Genomic DNA, 15,900 nt, shown 5'->3' with positions numbered 1-15,900 from the left:
GCCCAACCCTCAACCTCCCAGCTAGGTGACTTTTCTATAGTTTAGAGAAGAGGGAGCAGAATAATGCCCCAAATCCTTCACTCCCTTCACTTCTGCTGTTCCCATGCTTATTTAGTATTTTATTTATACATCTGAGTATATAATGCCCAAATCAGAAGGCAGATTAATGAGACCTCTTTTGCTTTGTGTATGTAAACAGGAACTTTGATGTGATTTTGCGGGAAGATAATCTCTAATTCACTAGAAGGAATAGGAGATGTGCTTAATACTGATGAGTAATTTAGTAGTGAGGAACCAATGGGGGTTCTTGGAAAGCTATTCCCAATCTGATTTCTGTTTCTATGATACTAGATCTGACGGAGATCCAGTGTGACATGTCAGACATAAACTTGAAATATGAGAAACTTGGAGGAGTACTTCAGGAACGCCATGAAAGCCTTCAGGCTGTCCTCAACAGAATGCAGGAAGTTCATAAGGAGGCAAGCTCAGTACTGCAGTGGCTGGAATCAAAAGAGGAAGTCTTGAAAGCCATGGATGCCTCTTCATCTCCAACCAAGACAGAAACAGTGAGAGCCCAAGCTGAATCTAACAAGGTACTGTGTTTACATTAGCTGCATCCCAAACACTAAGAAGAAGGCACTGTTGTGCCAGTGTTTCCTGCTTGAGCCCAGCAGCCTGAGAGGGAGACGTGGCAAACCACCCAGGCCGTGATGAGCACCATGTTTGACTTCCAAATGATTAATATGCCTAAACTGTCCTAGAGAATTTTGTTACCTACAAGATTAGAAATTGTTATAAATCAGATTCAGAAACATAGCCAAATCTGTTTACAGAAAGAGAATAGCCCTCGTCAGAAGCATCAGCTCATTGAGGGCCGGCCCCGTGGCTTAGCGGTTAAGTGCACGCGCTCCGCTGCTGGTGGCCCGGGTTCGGATCCCGGGCGCGCACCGACACACCGCTTCTCCGGCCATGCTGAGGCCGCGTCCCACGTACAGCAACTGGAAGGATGTGCAGCTATGACATACAACCATCTACTGGGACTTTGGGGGAAAAAATAAATAAATAAATAAAATTATTAAAAAAAAAAAAAAGAAAATGAGATCCCATTCTCAATGAGCTGATGCTTCTTTTTAATAATTTTATTTATTTATTTATTTTTTCCCCCAAAGTCCCAGTAGATGGTTGTATGTCATAGCTGCACATCCTTCCAGTTGCTGTACGTGGGACGCGGCCTCAGCATGGCCGGAGAAGCGGTGTGTCGGTGCGCGCCCGGGATCCGAACCCGGGCCACCAGCAGCGGAGCGCGTGCACTTAACCGCTAAGCCACGGGGCTGGCCCTAGGATCTCATTTTCTATGTGACACTGCAAGCCAAACCATTTTCATCAAGCACCTTTCCAGCTCTTGTAGGGATCTAAAGAGAGATGATTACAGTTCATTCTTAAGATTGACGTGTAGGACTAGGAAAAATATCAGAAGAAATAAGACCAGGGGGCCAGCAAGTGGTGTAGTGGTTAAGTTCGCACCCTCTGCTTCGGCGGCTTGGGGTTCACAGGTTCAGATCCTGGGCGCGGATCTACACACCACTTATCAAGCCATGCTGTGGCAGGTGTCGCACATATAAAGTAGAGGAAGTTGGGCATGGATGTTAGCCCAGGGCCAATCTTTCTCAGCAAAAAGAGGAGGATTGGCAACAGATGGTAGCTCAGGGCTAACTAATCTTCCTCACCAAAAAAAAAGGAACAAAAGGAATTAAGACCATATGGAAAATCCTATAAAAACTTTTCACCAAAGTTTTTAATATTCCAATTGAGCATAGCCTGTCATCGCTTACAGCTACATAAACATTGTCATCATCGTCATGATCATATATTGACACTTTTAGTTTACAGGGATTAATAGTTTTTTTCTTATTGGATTCTACTAATGTGTTGTACATAAAAGAAATTCAGATCCTGCCATCTAGAGTTTCATTTTAAAGTAAAAATTGAAGCATAAATGTTTAGTATCTTAAAATCACAAAACAAGTCACGGATAGAATCAGAAGTAGAGCCTATACCTGCCACCCAGTCTTCTAGTCATTTCTCCACACTCACAGCTTAGTTTCCTGTCCAGAAATCTCATGGCATACGTACATGATGTTCTTTGTCCTAGGCCTTTCTCACTGAATTGGAACAGAATTCTCCAAAAATCCAAAAAGTAAAAGAAGCCTTGGCTGGATTACTGATAACGTATCCCAACTCACGGGAAGCAGAAAACTGGAAGAAAATGCAAGTGGAGCTCAGTAAGTTATCACAGGGGTGTTGTAAATTCACTAAATTGCTTGTCTTCAAATACAGAATGTCAGTACATCCTATGAAGCAGGAATTATTTTCAGTTAATTTTCATAAGCAAGCAAGAGGCCCAGATAGGGATAGAGACTGAGCCTGATTAGAGTTTCCACTCAGAGTGTCAGCTCTGACACTCCAGCTGTGATACAGAGAACATTGATGGTAAAAATGAAAAATGGGAAATAATTTAAATATTCAATTTATGCTGCATTCATTATATTGAACTATAAATGATATAGATGAATATTTATTGGTATGAAAAAACTTATTGGCATGAAAGATGTTCATAATATAGTAAGTTAAAAAACAGGCTATAAAATAATATATATAGTATAAGATATTTTACACGTGCTCGTGTATGTGTGTATGTAGTTTTGTGCAATTTTATCCCATGTATGGTTTCATATAACTACCACCACAATCAAGATACAAAACTGTTTGTGTTACTTTAGTTAAAATTAAGTGAGAGTTATTTTTAACTTAAAAAAATATTTCAGTAATGCTCCAGGGGTTATTTCCTGTAGTATATTAGGAACATAACTTAGGGATCAGGCCAGTGGCTGATGAGAGTAAAGGAATACATTTCTCTCATTTCCTCTCTACAGATTCCCGATGGGAGAGGGCCACTGAGGTGACAATGGCTCGGCAAAGACAGCTAGAGGAATCCGCAAGTCATCTAGCCTGCTTCCAGGCTGCAGAATCCCAGCTCCGGCCCTGGCTGATGGAGAAGGAGTTGATGATGGGAGTGCTGGGGCCCCTGTCTATTGACCCCAACATGCTGAATGCACAAAAGCAGCAGGTCCAGGTGAGCAGTATAGCCTAATGTTCACAAGCCTGCATTCGAATGCTGCTCTCAACAGGTAGATTTCATACGATCTTGGACAAGTCATTTAATCATTCAGAATCCGGTTTCCTCAGTTTAAATGAGGTATTTGTAAGGTCTTTATCATGGTTCCTGTCAAATAGTAAACAGCCAGTAAACGTATTATTAATATCATTAACAGAGGCAGTAAGACGAGTAGATGTGAGAATGGGAACTTCTGACTAAATTGTAGGATCATAGTTTACTTTTAATCCCCAGTGGTAGTGATCCACTTTACTTAATGCAATATCTTATATCTGCTGGCTTTACTTAAGAGATTTTCTGATGATCGAACCTCAAAAAAATTAATTTACGTGCCTAACATCGTAGAAATTTAGGTTGGTCCAATTATGTCATTTCCAATGAAATCCTGCTAGAACCTTTCCTTGTTCTACATCCTCCCCCAAAGTTATTTCATTTCTTCTCACCATCCATCAAGTCTTCTAAGTTAAGACCAAAGAGGAGTTTTTGAAGGAACTTTTTTTTAGCCCCTGCATCCAATTAATTATCAAGTCCTATTTAGTCTATGTACAAATATTTTTCTAATCTAGTGGTTTTCAAACATTTTGGTCTCAAAACCCTTTTACACTCTTAAAAATTATTGAGGACCCCAAAGAGCTTGTGTTTATCTATTAATATCTATTGATGTTTACTATATTAAAACACTGAAGAATGTTAAAAATACATAATATGTGTTTATTAATTATCTTTAAAATAATAATGATAAAACCATAACATCAATATAAGTAACATATTTTTATGAAAAAATAACATTTTATAAAACAAAAAATTTAATACAAGTGGCATTGTTTTATATCTTTGCAAATCTCTCTAATGTCTGGTTTAATAGAATATTCTCGTAGATTTTCATAGCTGCTTTTGTATTCAGTCTGTTGCGATATCAGATGTCATGTAGCCTCTGGAAAACACCATGGAACATTCATGAGAGAACAAGAATTTAAAAAGGCAAATAACATCTTAGTATTATTATAAAAATAGTTGTGACCTCATGGACCCCTGAAAGGGCCCAGGGATTCCCAGGAGCCCCGGACCATAATTTGAGAACCATTTTTCTAATCCTTCTCTTCCGTTCTATATGCCTTAGGTAGGCTTTATCTCAGGCTTATACCATTGTTGCAACATCCTCCTAATCGGCTTCTTTGTCTAGTCTGTCCTCTGCACAATTATCAAATTATCTTCTTAAATCATATGCTGAATATATTAAAGTGCTTCAGTGGTTCTTGGCTGACTACTGAACAAAGTCCAAATACCTGCTCAATGTGGTACATAAGGCTTTTCACAATCTGGTCCCAGTTTGTCTTGCCAGCCTCATTTTCAGCTCTTCCCCCATATACCCAGATTTCTATCTACACCAGATAATGTGTTCTTTCCTGAACACCCCACACTCGTAGAGCTCTGTGCCTTTGCTAATCATAGGCCCTTGCCCTGAACCAGCCATGCTCTCTGCTCACTTGGAGAGCTCCTACATCTTTTTTATTGTGTCCTCTGTGAAGACTTTCCTGATTTCTCTCCTCTACTGTTGTCATCCCCTGCAGAATTAATCACCTTCGCTCCTTGCTTGCACAGTTCCATGTTCACATCAATGTTTTATCATTTTTACTTTTGTTACATTCTATTATAATTCATTTTTTACACGTCGGTTATTCCTTGAGGTCGTGTCTTATTTATTTTTGTACAGTGTAAGTACTGAGTATTTTCCATAAATTTTCCTATTTAATCTATACAACAGCCAAGATAAATACTTTACTATCCTCGTTTTACAGATGAAGAAGCTGATTTGGAGAACTTTTAAAAACTTGCCTAAGTTTATACAGCTAGTGAGTAGTAGAGTCCAGATTTGAACCCAGGCAGCCTGACTCCAAAGCCTATAATCCTATCTTTTTTGATGAGTGAAGCAGTGGATAGAAAAGAATAAAAAGGCATGGTACTTGCTTTAAAAAAGCTCATTATCTAATTGTGCTGTATTGTGATGTACAGATTGTATGTGCTGGTGGAATTCCGAGAACAAAACTAAGAAAAACAAAGGTATTGAGAGTTGAAATGGCAAGCCCAGCCAGTAATATAGCTGGCTCTGGGACCCAGGGTTCCAAATGTCCAGTTCAGAGGCCTGGGTTTTGCCTGGCAAAGCTGATGAGTGCCAATCCAGAAAATAAACTTTGGTTTCCCAACCAAGGCTGACCTTAGTAACTGATGTTGAAACAGTGTAGGACAAACAAGGAAAAGAAATAAAGTAGACACAATCAATGATTCTTTCGAAACAAGTTTTTATGAAGCAATTGTTATAAGTGGCACTGCATTTTCCTAGTGGTCTGGTCCTTAAGAGTTTTCTGGTTTATTTTCAAAAGGAGTTGGCACTACTTGGCACAATCCAAAATCAGTTTTTGTTTTGACACTGTTTTTAGGTCTGTCTTTTCTCTTTAAACATCTTGGTGTCATTTCTATTACAGTTTATGCTGAAGGAATTTGAAGCACGCAGGCAACAGCATGAGCAGCTGAACGAGGCAGCTCAGGGCATCTTAACAGGCCCTGGAGATGTCTCTGCATCCACCAGCCAAGTACAGAAGGAACTCCAGAGCATCAATCAGAAGTGGATTGAGCTGACTGACAAACTCAATTCTCGTTCCAGCCAAATTGACCAAGCTATTGTCAAAAGCACTCAGTACCAGGAACTGCTCCAGGACTTATCAGAGAAGGTGAAGGCGGTTGGACAGCGACTGAGTGGCCAGTCGGCCATCAGCACCCAACCTGAGGCTGTGAAGCAACAACTGGAAGAGACCAGTGAGATTCGATCTGACGTGGAGCAATTAGACCACGAGATTAAGGAGGCGCAGACGCTCTGCGATGAACTCTCAGTGCTCATTGGTGAGCAATACCTCAAGGATGAGCTGAAGAAGCGTTTGGAGACAGTTGCTCTGCCTCTCCAAGGTTTAGAAGACCTTGCAGGTGAGTTAGGGTGAGGAACATACTGCTGCCATTATTAGTGGCAAGCCAAAAAAAAAGGAATGGCTTAGGGCGGGCCCCATGGCTTAGCGGTTAAGTGCGCGTGCTCTGCTACTGGCAGCCCGGGTTCGGATCCCGGGCGCGCACCGACGCACCGCTTCTCCGGCCATGCTGAGGCCGCGTCCCACATACAGCAACTAGAAGGATGTGCAACTATGACATATAACTATCTACTGGGGCTTTGGGGAAAAAAAGGAGGAGGATTGGCAATAGATGTTAGCTCAGGGCCGGTCTTCCTCACAAAAAAAAAAAAAAGGGAATGGCTTAGTGGTAGTCCCAAGAATTTAGGGTGACCCTGAAGTAGCTTTTGGACTCAGCGTAATGTTACCCTATCCCTTTGTCCAGCTACAGTGAGAACTGGCGTGGTCCTTACACATTGATTGGGCAGTAACAATATGTGAATCTTTACGTAGCACAATCCTGGAGATAAGAGTGCTGATATAAAGTCAGCAAGCAGGTAGAAATTCATGCTCATAGTTGTACTTATAGGTGGAGTTACACACATACTTTCACTGATACTTATTTTCTTTATACCAGGCCCATGCACACACACATATACAATCTATACAAAATTAGAACATGTTCTGGACTTCTTATGATGGCCTTGTACAAGAAAAGTTTTGTTATTAATTTGTTACCTCTTTTTCTAGAAACATTTATGGCTTTTTACTAGCTTAGAGGTAAGAGTTTACTTCTGTTACTCAGATCAGCTTACAAGGTTGATGTGAGGATTAAATAAGATATAGCATATGAAGGAGCCTAGCTATGTGCTTCTTTTACGGTAGGCCCTCAATTAATGTTAGTTTCCTTTCCCTAACATTAGAGCATACACTGTCAGCAAACATTTTAAGTGCCATGTTCAGACTTGATTGATTTAAATTTTATTTTCTCATTTCAGCTGATCGCATGAACAGACTCCAGGCAGCTCTTGCCAGCACCCAGCAGTTCCAGCAAATGTTTGATGAGCTGAGAACCTGGTTGGATGGCAAACAAAGCCAGCAAGCAAAAAACTGCCCAATTTCTGCAAAATTGGAGCGGCTACAGTCTCAGCTACAGGAGAATGAAGAGTTTCAGAAAAGCCTTAACCAACACAGTGGTTCCTATGAAGTGATTGTGGCTGAAGGAGAATCTCTGCTTCTTTCTGTACCTCCAGGAGAAGAGAAAAAGACTTTACAAAACCAATTGGTTGAGCTCAAAAGCCATTGGGAAGAGCTTAGTAAAAAAACTACAGACAGACAATCCAGGCTCAAGGACTGTATGCAGAAAGCTCAGAAATATCAGTGGCATGTGGAAGACCTCATGCCCTGGATAGAAGACTGTAAGGCTAAGATGTCTGACTTGCGAGTCACTCTGGATCCAGTGCAGCTAGAGTCCAGTCTCCTGAGATCAAAGGCTATGCTGAGCGAGGTGGAAAAGCGCCGCTCCCTTCTAGAAATACTGAACAGTGCTGCTGACATTCTGATCAATTCATCAGAAACGGATGAGGATGATATCAGGGATGAGAAGGCTGGAATCAACCAGAACATGGATTCCATTACAGAAGAGCTACAGGCCAAAACCGGGTCACTTGAAGAAATGACTCAGAGGCTCAAGGAATTCCAGGAAAGCTTTAAGAATATTGAAAAGAAGGTTGAAGGAGCCAAACACCAACTTGAGATCTTTGATGCTCTAGGCTCCCAAGCCTGTAGCAACAAGAACCTAGAGAAGCTAAGAGCTCAGCAGGAAGTGCTGCAGACCCTGGAGCCTCAGGTAGACTATCTGAAGAACTTCACTCAGGGCCTGGTAGAAGATGCACCAGATGGATCTGATGCTTCCCAACTTCTGCATCAAGCTGAGGTCATCCAGCAAGAGTTCCTAGAAGTGAAGCAAAGAGTGAACAGCAGTTGCATGACAATGGAAAACAAGCTGGAGGGGATTGGCCAGTTTCACTGCCGAGTCCGAGAAATGTTTTCTCAATTGGCAGACCTGGATGATGAGCTAGATGGCATGGGTGCTATAGGCAGAGACACTGATAGCCTCCAGTCCCAAATTGAGGATGTACGGTTGTTCCTTAACAAAATCCAAGTCCTCAAGTTAGACATAGAGGCCTCTGAAGCAGAGTGCCGACAAATGCTGGAGGAAGAGGGGACTCTGGACTTGTTAGGTCTCAAGAGGGAGCTAGAAGCTCTGAACAAACAGTGTGGCAAACTGACAGAGAGGAGCAAAGCCCGTCAGGAACAGCTAGAGCTGACCCTGGGCCGTGTGGAGGACTTCTATAGGAAATTGAAAGTACTCAATGACATGACCACAGCGGCAGAGGAGGGAGACGCCCTCCAGTGGGTAGTGGGGACTGAAGTGGATATCATCAACCAACAATTAGCAGACTTTAAAGTAAGTCTTGCCTTTGTTTTTTAATCTTTTTCCACCTAACGTGTGTATTTCTTTTCTTGTAACTTGGAAAGCGATTGAGTATACATCTTAACTTCTGTCCCTGGTTTCATTATTCTCACTTCCATCACCATCACAGCACGCTGTTTGGAGACTAAACAGTCTCTTGGACATCTGAGCAACTGGTTTGAACATTTTTCTCTTGTAATTTATTTCAGTGTTTATAACCAATTAAGGGTGTAGAAAGAAATGTCCAAACCTTATCTCTTACTCTAAGAATCTCCTCTTGTGATTTCTTGAGATTTCGAATTAACTCAGTTTTGTAACAGCAGTGAATGTTTCTTCAGGTTCCTGTTTTTCAAATTGAGGTATGAGAAGCCATAAGATAAACATGGGCTCCTGGCCTGCACCGTGGCTTAGCGGTTAAGTGCGTGTGCTCCACTACTGGTGGCCCAGGTTCGGATCCCGGGTGCGCACCAACGCACTGCTTGTCCGGCCATGCTGAGGCCGCGTCCCACATACAGCAACTAGAAGGATGTGCAACTATGACATACAACTATCTACTGAGGCTTTGCGGGAAGAAAAGGAGGAGGATTGGCAATAGATGTTAGCTCAGAGCCGGTCTTCCTCAGCAAAAAGAGGAGGATTAGATTGGGTGTTAGCTCAGGGCTGATCTTCCTCACAAAACAAACAAAAAAAAAAGATAAACATGGGCTCATCCTCCTGAAGTCTTGATTTTTTTCACAGATTTCAAGGGAAAATTATTGATGTATTATGGATGTGTTATGAAATAAAATGCAAAATTCTCATGAATTAAGATAAAATATGACACTTGAAAGAAATTTTCCACTTATAGCAAGTAGTGGCTTAAGACTACACCCCAGACTCCTCAAGAGTACAAGTTATCTGCCTGTAGGAGAGTTTGAGAAGCACTGCCTTAGTTGAAAAATGTTTTAAATCTTTGCCTGAGTCAGAATTTCCAGTCCTGAGATTTTGTGAGTCTAAATTAAAACAACAGGGGAAGATGAGAGGAGTTCACTCAAAAGTGCGACCTTGCCAGGTCAGGGGCTCAGGACTGTCTGTTGGGTCTTGGCTCTCACTGCATGAGCCTTTTACCCCAAGAGTTCCCTTTGTTGTGAATACCTAAAACTCCCTCACTCCACTGTGGAGGTCACTCTGCTGCTGTGGCCTTCTTGGTGCATGGAGTAGATTTGGAAATGATACTTCTAGCATTTTATTTCCATCACTAGCATTGATTATTCCTACTTACATAGTTAACACTCGTGCCATTAGAGTTAATTTATCCTCTCAGAGTCCCTGCCTGTCAGGATTCTTTCTGTTAAAAACATGGATGGAGAGATGGTGTTGTTACCACATCAGAGCCATGTGGTCCCGAGAAAGATCACAAATTTGTAGGCGAGATCCAGGTGTAGAAAGGTGGCTGTTTCAGAAGGGCCCCTCTAGCTTAGGGAATGTTCAGCACAAAAGTGGGACTTTGGCTAGAGGTTCCTCTACCGTGTTTGGAGATAGTACAGTTTGAAGATTTTTTATTTATTTATTTTTCCCCCAAAGCCCCAGCAGATAGTTGTCTGTCATAGCTGCACATCCTTCTAGTTGCTGTATGTGGGACGCGGCCCCAGCATGGCCAGAGGAGCGGTGCGTCAGTGCGCACCCGGGATCCGAACCCGGGCCGCCGGCAGCACAGTGCGCGCACTTAACCGCCAAGCCACGGGGCCGGCCCGATAGTACAGTTTGGAGCAACACAAGTCATCGTTATTTGGGTTTCTTGAGGCACCCAAATAAAGAAAGGGTAGGTAGAAAATCCAAACCCATGAGCCCACGTGTTTTCCTCTTAGAAACTCCCACACCTCTATTCCAGCAGCAAGGTGGGCTTCCCTGCTTCACCGTGTGCGCTGTGTGCGCTTTTCTTTCCTCTTCCATTGTAAGCTCCTGGAAAGCAGAGCCTCTCTTCTACAGGCATGCTTCATTTATCCGACTTACTTGGATCCAGGTTACTTAGAATTAACTGTCTAACCAACTAAATGAATTTCTTAGAACACTGAAGCTTATTCTTTCAGGCTCCAAAATAGTTTTATCAAACTAGATTCTGGTTTATTTTTTTGTGAGGAAGATCAGCCCTGAGCTAACATCCATGCCAATCCACCTCTTTTTGCTGAGGAAGACTGGCCCTGAGCTAACATCTATTGCCAATCCTCTTCCTTTTTTTCCCTTTTTCTCCTCAAAGCCCCAGTAGATAGTTGTATGTCATAGTTGCACATCCTTCTAGTTGCTGTATGTGGGACGCTGCCTCAGCATGGTCGGACAAGCGGTGCCTTGGTGCACGCCTGGGATCTGAACCCAGGCTGCCGGTAGTGGAGCGCGCGCACTTAACTGCTAAGCCACAGGGCCAGCCCCCTAGATTCTGGTTTATATGGGAATTATTTTAAATTTTATTTGCCTATTTTCTAAACACTATATTGTGCATAAGTTTTTTTTTATGAGTGCAGGTTAATATTGCTGAAAAGATTATATTGTTTTCTACTATGGTGATATCCTCAAGGATATTAGAGACATTTTGGGCTGCTTTGTTTTAAATGTTCCTAAATTACTGTGCAATTTGAGTTCTGTATTGAAGTTCTTGTTTAGGGCCTCTACATTGTCATACTGGTTAGATTGGATGTTTGTATATATGGGGTAGGGGTGTAGTTTCTGTTTTTTCCCCATTTCCCTGATATCAGGTACTGTTTCTTACTGCTATTACTTTTCACTGCGTCACTGGGTCTGCCTTTAGCAGTCTATCTTTTCCTTCTAATCCTCAGTGAGCCAGAAAATGAAGTAAGCAGGCCTGTTAAAATTGTATTACATACGAGCCAGAATATAAAAAAGAGTCCACAGGCAGACGTGTATAGTGTTTGGATTTAAGGACAAGTAATAATTTCCTTTTCATTTAATCTTTGGTATCTAGAGATATGCTGAGTTTTGAGTTTGCTAGAAGATTTTAAGAAATTATTAGACATTACCATATTTTATTTGTATCCTAATACAAATAAAAGCACTCAGAGTAGCACTCAGAGTTCAGTAGCTGCTTCGTCGCTTGTGATAGCAGAGTTGTTTCACTGATTTCTAAGAATAAGCCTCCCACCACCAATACTGTGGATGTGAAGGCTGGTACCAGACACTGATCAGCTGGTCACCTGCAGAGTGTGTTTATCTGCAGGGGACTGGGGTTGACAAGGCATGACTAGAAGAGTGAGAGAAAGAAGGTGGTGAAGTTGTGTGCCCTGTGTGTATCCTCTTCAAGTTGGAGGAGCAGATCAGAAGCCTGCTACCGTGGGTCCATCTTATGAAGTCAAAGGCTTTGGGAAGAGTTTTTGCCTCCTCCCAGCAAAGGTCTTTGGTTAGGAGGGGAGGAGCACACTCCTAGCTTAGCTCATGCTGAGCTCATGGGAAGTGATAACAATAACTCTGTGGACAGCTCCACAGTCCCCTAGAGGCTGAGTAAAGGGAAGGTCTTTTTGGACCCCATTCTGAGGTCTGAGTCATTTTCATGATTTGAGTGTTAAGTTCCTGGGTTAATGTGCTCTATAGTCCAGCAGTAGATTAATCTTCCCTCACACCAGCAGAAGACCAGATTCATAAAATTTGAGTGCGCTTTCAGATTCAAATTGTTTTTAATAAAGAAAAAACAGAGATGAAAATAAACGTTAAAAAACAGCATTAACTTTAAGTTTTCAGCTCTTTTTTTCTTATAATGAGATCACACTCTCAGCACAGAATCTGCTGAAGAGAAGAGGATATGAATCTGTGAGACAGGAATGTGGGCTGGTGCTTTGACCTAGCTAAAACTCCACCAGGGATGGTCAGAATAAACAGATGAGTCAAATCTGTGGAGAAGCCCAGGCTTACTTGGGACTGTGCAGTAGTGCCGTTAAATGCATGGAAAGGCAGTTAGCCTGTGGGAAAAATTATTTCCTCCTTAAATAAACGTGAAAAACTGAAAGTCATCATTCCTAGAAGAGGCTTTTCCCTCAATTGCTTCTGAATAATTGATAGAATCTGGTCAGCCAGTGAGAATCTGTCAGATGGGAATGGTAGAGAGTCCTTTCTCACTTGAACAGGCAAAGACCTCAAACCTTCCTGAGTTAGGCGCTCTACTGGGTTCAGCTCTCTGTTGGAAGTAGAAAGAAAAAAGCCATTCCAGAAATCACAAATGAGAATATTGAGCATGTTTTCAGAAAACTGGAAGGAAAAGACTTTGGCTAATCTCTTCAGGAAATTCCGTTTTCCTGAATAAGAGAGTCTCTGATTGTTGAGGAGAAGGAATTGTATGTACATAACAGGAGACTAACAAGAAAGGAGAGACTTTTATTTCACTGAAACTTAAGCCAAAGAATTCCCGCGGGGTGACTTTCCTGGGAAGGGTAGAAAAAGACTGGAAATTTGGAAAAGAAATCTATTAAGTCTCATGATAACAAGAGGCTTTCCTCATTTTGAAATTCCGTATGTAGATTTTGTAGTCAAGAATTGAGGTCATTCTGAGTCTTAAACCAACCCCTCCCTTGCACCCCCCTCATGAACCACGCTGGGCTCTCAGTCAGAAAGTACGTGGTGGTTTTGGCATCATACTGGTGGGCAGTATCAAGAAACCTGGATGCGCCTCTTGCGCAACTGGGTGTTTGTTCAGACTTGGCACTCTACCACTCAGTGATGAGAAAGAACAAGTGAGAAAATTGGAAACCTTTTTACAGTAGGTAGGTTTCTCACAAAGGTTCACTTCACCTGATGGTGCATTTGAAGCATCCAAGCCAGTGGGTCTTTTCCTTCCTTGTATTTGAGGCAGGGCTGGTGGGATACAGGTGAGGCGGCAGGCTTCCTTAGGACTATTCTCAGTCCTCATTCAGGTTGAGCAGAGCCCAGGGTCAGGGGCTGCATACACTTGCAGCTTCTGTCTAGAGACTTCAATATCTTACTATGAAGCCAGATCAAGAAAGCCCTGTAAACCTCTTCTTTTGATTTTTTGCCTCATGGAAAGCAAGCTTAGGCTTCCCTATGAGCACATGTGAAAACTCTTGGAGGACAGGGTCTGACATAAAGCTGAGAGACTGCCAATTTGCACAAAGATACTTACTCCTTCCTTTCAAATAATTACAAAGACAGTATCAGCCCATCTACGGTTTTGCCAGTTAGATTCACTAGAGAATAAAGCAAATGAGATCAGCATTATCTACCTGCCCTTGGAGAGAAAGGAAATCACACTTGGTATGACCTGTCTGTCACCTGGAGGTTTAGGTTTCTCCAGCTTTACAGCAGCCAAGATAAGTTGAGCAGGCACTCCCACCTCCACCCCCACCTTGTGCTGGCCCTTGGCCTGTCTTGGTTTTTTCTTTCTTTCTTCCTTAAACAAGACTACTCCAATAGGAACTGCTAGGGTCCAGTGAAGTAAAGAGAATGCCCTAGAACAGAGTTTCTCAACCTCAGCACTCTTGACATTTTGGACTGGATAATTCTTTGTTGTGGGCAGTGTCCTGTGCATTGTAAGATGTTTAGCAGCATCCCTGATCTCTACCCACTAGATGCCAGTAGCAACCCTTCTCCGCTGTGGCAACCAAAAATGTCTGTAGACATTGCCAAATGTCCCCTGGAACCACTGCTCTAGAAGAAAATTGCCACCTATATGTGGGAAACTTAGGATTCAGTTGGAAAAGGTGCTCATTGATTAAGTTAAATATTTATGTAGCAAGCAGCCTTCTGATCATGTGATTATGACTGTGTGGTAGCAACAACTGCCTCTAAGTCAGCCTTCCTTTAAGCCAGGCCCTGGATTCTTTATTTTTCCTAATGCTAATCTGTGCCTGGTTTAAAATCTCCTAGTCACTTTCCTTGGCATCTGCAGCTTATTTTGTATAGAGTTGTTGATGCAGGTGTTTGGTTGATGTTGTATTTCTAAAGAGAAGAGGAACTTCCTTTGTGGAAATACCTCAGGGAGCTTCCTTGTTCTGTGCCTTTAAGGGGAGACTACAGTCTGTCAGTTGTTCTCCTCAGCCCAGAGCCCAGGAGCTCACAGTTCGGCTGCTGGTATTTATAACCCTTATGTGATCACCCTGCCCTCCCCACCCCCAAAGAATTCCAATGCTCTGTAATAATCCTCTCCACCCCCACTGTAGTGACAGGGTGGGGAGAAAGTGAAGGAGCCTTGAAGGCCTTTAAGTTTGCTTCATGTTGAACTTTTTCTAGCCCCATTTTAAAGTATCACCATTAGTATTTTAAATATCAGCATCACAAGCAAAATCCCAAGTTTGCAGCCATTACATCATCCTAAAAGAGCCTCACGCCTCAGTGAAGGTAGTAAAATCAAATAGAAGGTCGTTCAGAAAGCGTTGATGGATTTCACAAAAATCTGTCTGGAAATTTTGATAGCAAGGGAGGATTTTAAAGCTATAAACGGATATATCCTCAACCAAAAGAAAGGACTGAGCAGTTTCAGTTTACTGAAATTTTTCAATAGTGTCAGCACGTAGCACTTGCAACTAAGATTCTTCACATAATTTTGTACAAGAAGGAATAAAAATATGTTTCTAGAAAAACTAGAATTTACCTATGCAGAACTTGTGTTTATTGTTAGGTATTTGATTAGTGAACGTGGTTGAGATGAGCGCAGACTTGCAGAACAGGAATTTCTCTCGCTGTGTCTAGAAATGCATGGTAAGTGGTCTCAGCCTTAGCCCAGTCCTGGAGCTTCAGAAAAATCCCAGGCACTTTCAAGCCAGCTGGCTGGCACAGAAGCTATAAGCAATGAGCCTCTAGGAGGTGTGATGAAGTGCTTTGAAGGGCACTTTATTGTTAGAGTTGGTTGGTTCACCAGGAACAAAATCTGTCCCACAGGGAGTCGTGTCAGGTCACTGCACCAAAGCATCACTGCACCAATGAGCTGTCTCCTGCCAGACGAATTCTTCCCGAGTCTCAGCTGTCCCTGTTGGAAAAACCTAGCTATGGGGAGAATGTGCTCCCTCCCCACCTTCCTTAATACTTTGCCACTGCCACCACCGAGTGCTTTTCAAATACCAGTGTCTGGTGCTGGCTGTGGAAGATTAATGGGATACACTTATTCTCCAGGCCTTCACAAACTATTTTCCTACCACCAGTATTGTGATTTGAAATGTTGAGCTTTCAGAACTTTGGCCACCCAGGGATCAGAATAAGGGCTACAAGGTAATGGTGCATGGATCCCTCTGTGGAGGTTAGGGGGAAGGGGCTTCATATTCCTTTCACTCAATCCTTACGGAGCACTTCTGCTGTGTCAATCCTTGTGGTGGGTGCTGGGG

At 42.4% G+C, this 15,900-nt stretch overlaps 1 protein-coding gene across 14 annotated transcripts in view; it reads left to right on the top strand.

Annotated features, from left to right (window-relative positions):
- Positions 1–15,900, top strand: part of MACF1 (microtubule actin crosslinking factor 1) — a 330,651-nt gene that overhangs the window by 236,536 nt on the left and 78,215 nt on the right. For all 14 annotated transcript variants that reach the window (XM_087446236.1, XM_087446232.1, XM_087446235.1 and 11 more), the window contains 5 exons: positions 352–593; positions 2,153–2,282; positions 2,934–3,133; positions 5,659–6,154; positions 7,110–8,581. In XM_087446236.1, the coding sequence (XP_087302362.1) occupies positions 352–593; positions 2,153–2,282; positions 2,934–3,133; positions 5,659–6,154; positions 7,110–8,581 (2,540 nt within the window). The remainder of the gene's footprint in view (positions 1–351; positions 594–2,152; positions 2,283–2,933; positions 3,134–5,658; positions 6,155–7,109; positions 8,582–15,900) is intronic.

Source organism: Ceratotherium simum, chromosome 22 (genome assembly GCF_057802395.1).
Source record: "Ceratotherium simum simum isolate JZ-2026a chromosome 22, ASM5780239v1, whole genome shotgun sequence".
Lineage (NCBI taxonomy): Eukaryota > Metazoa > Chordata > Mammalia > Perissodactyla > Rhinocerotidae > Ceratotherium > Ceratotherium simum.
Note: the sequence above shows the minus strand (reverse complement) of the source record. Positions and strands in the feature narration are given on the sequence as shown.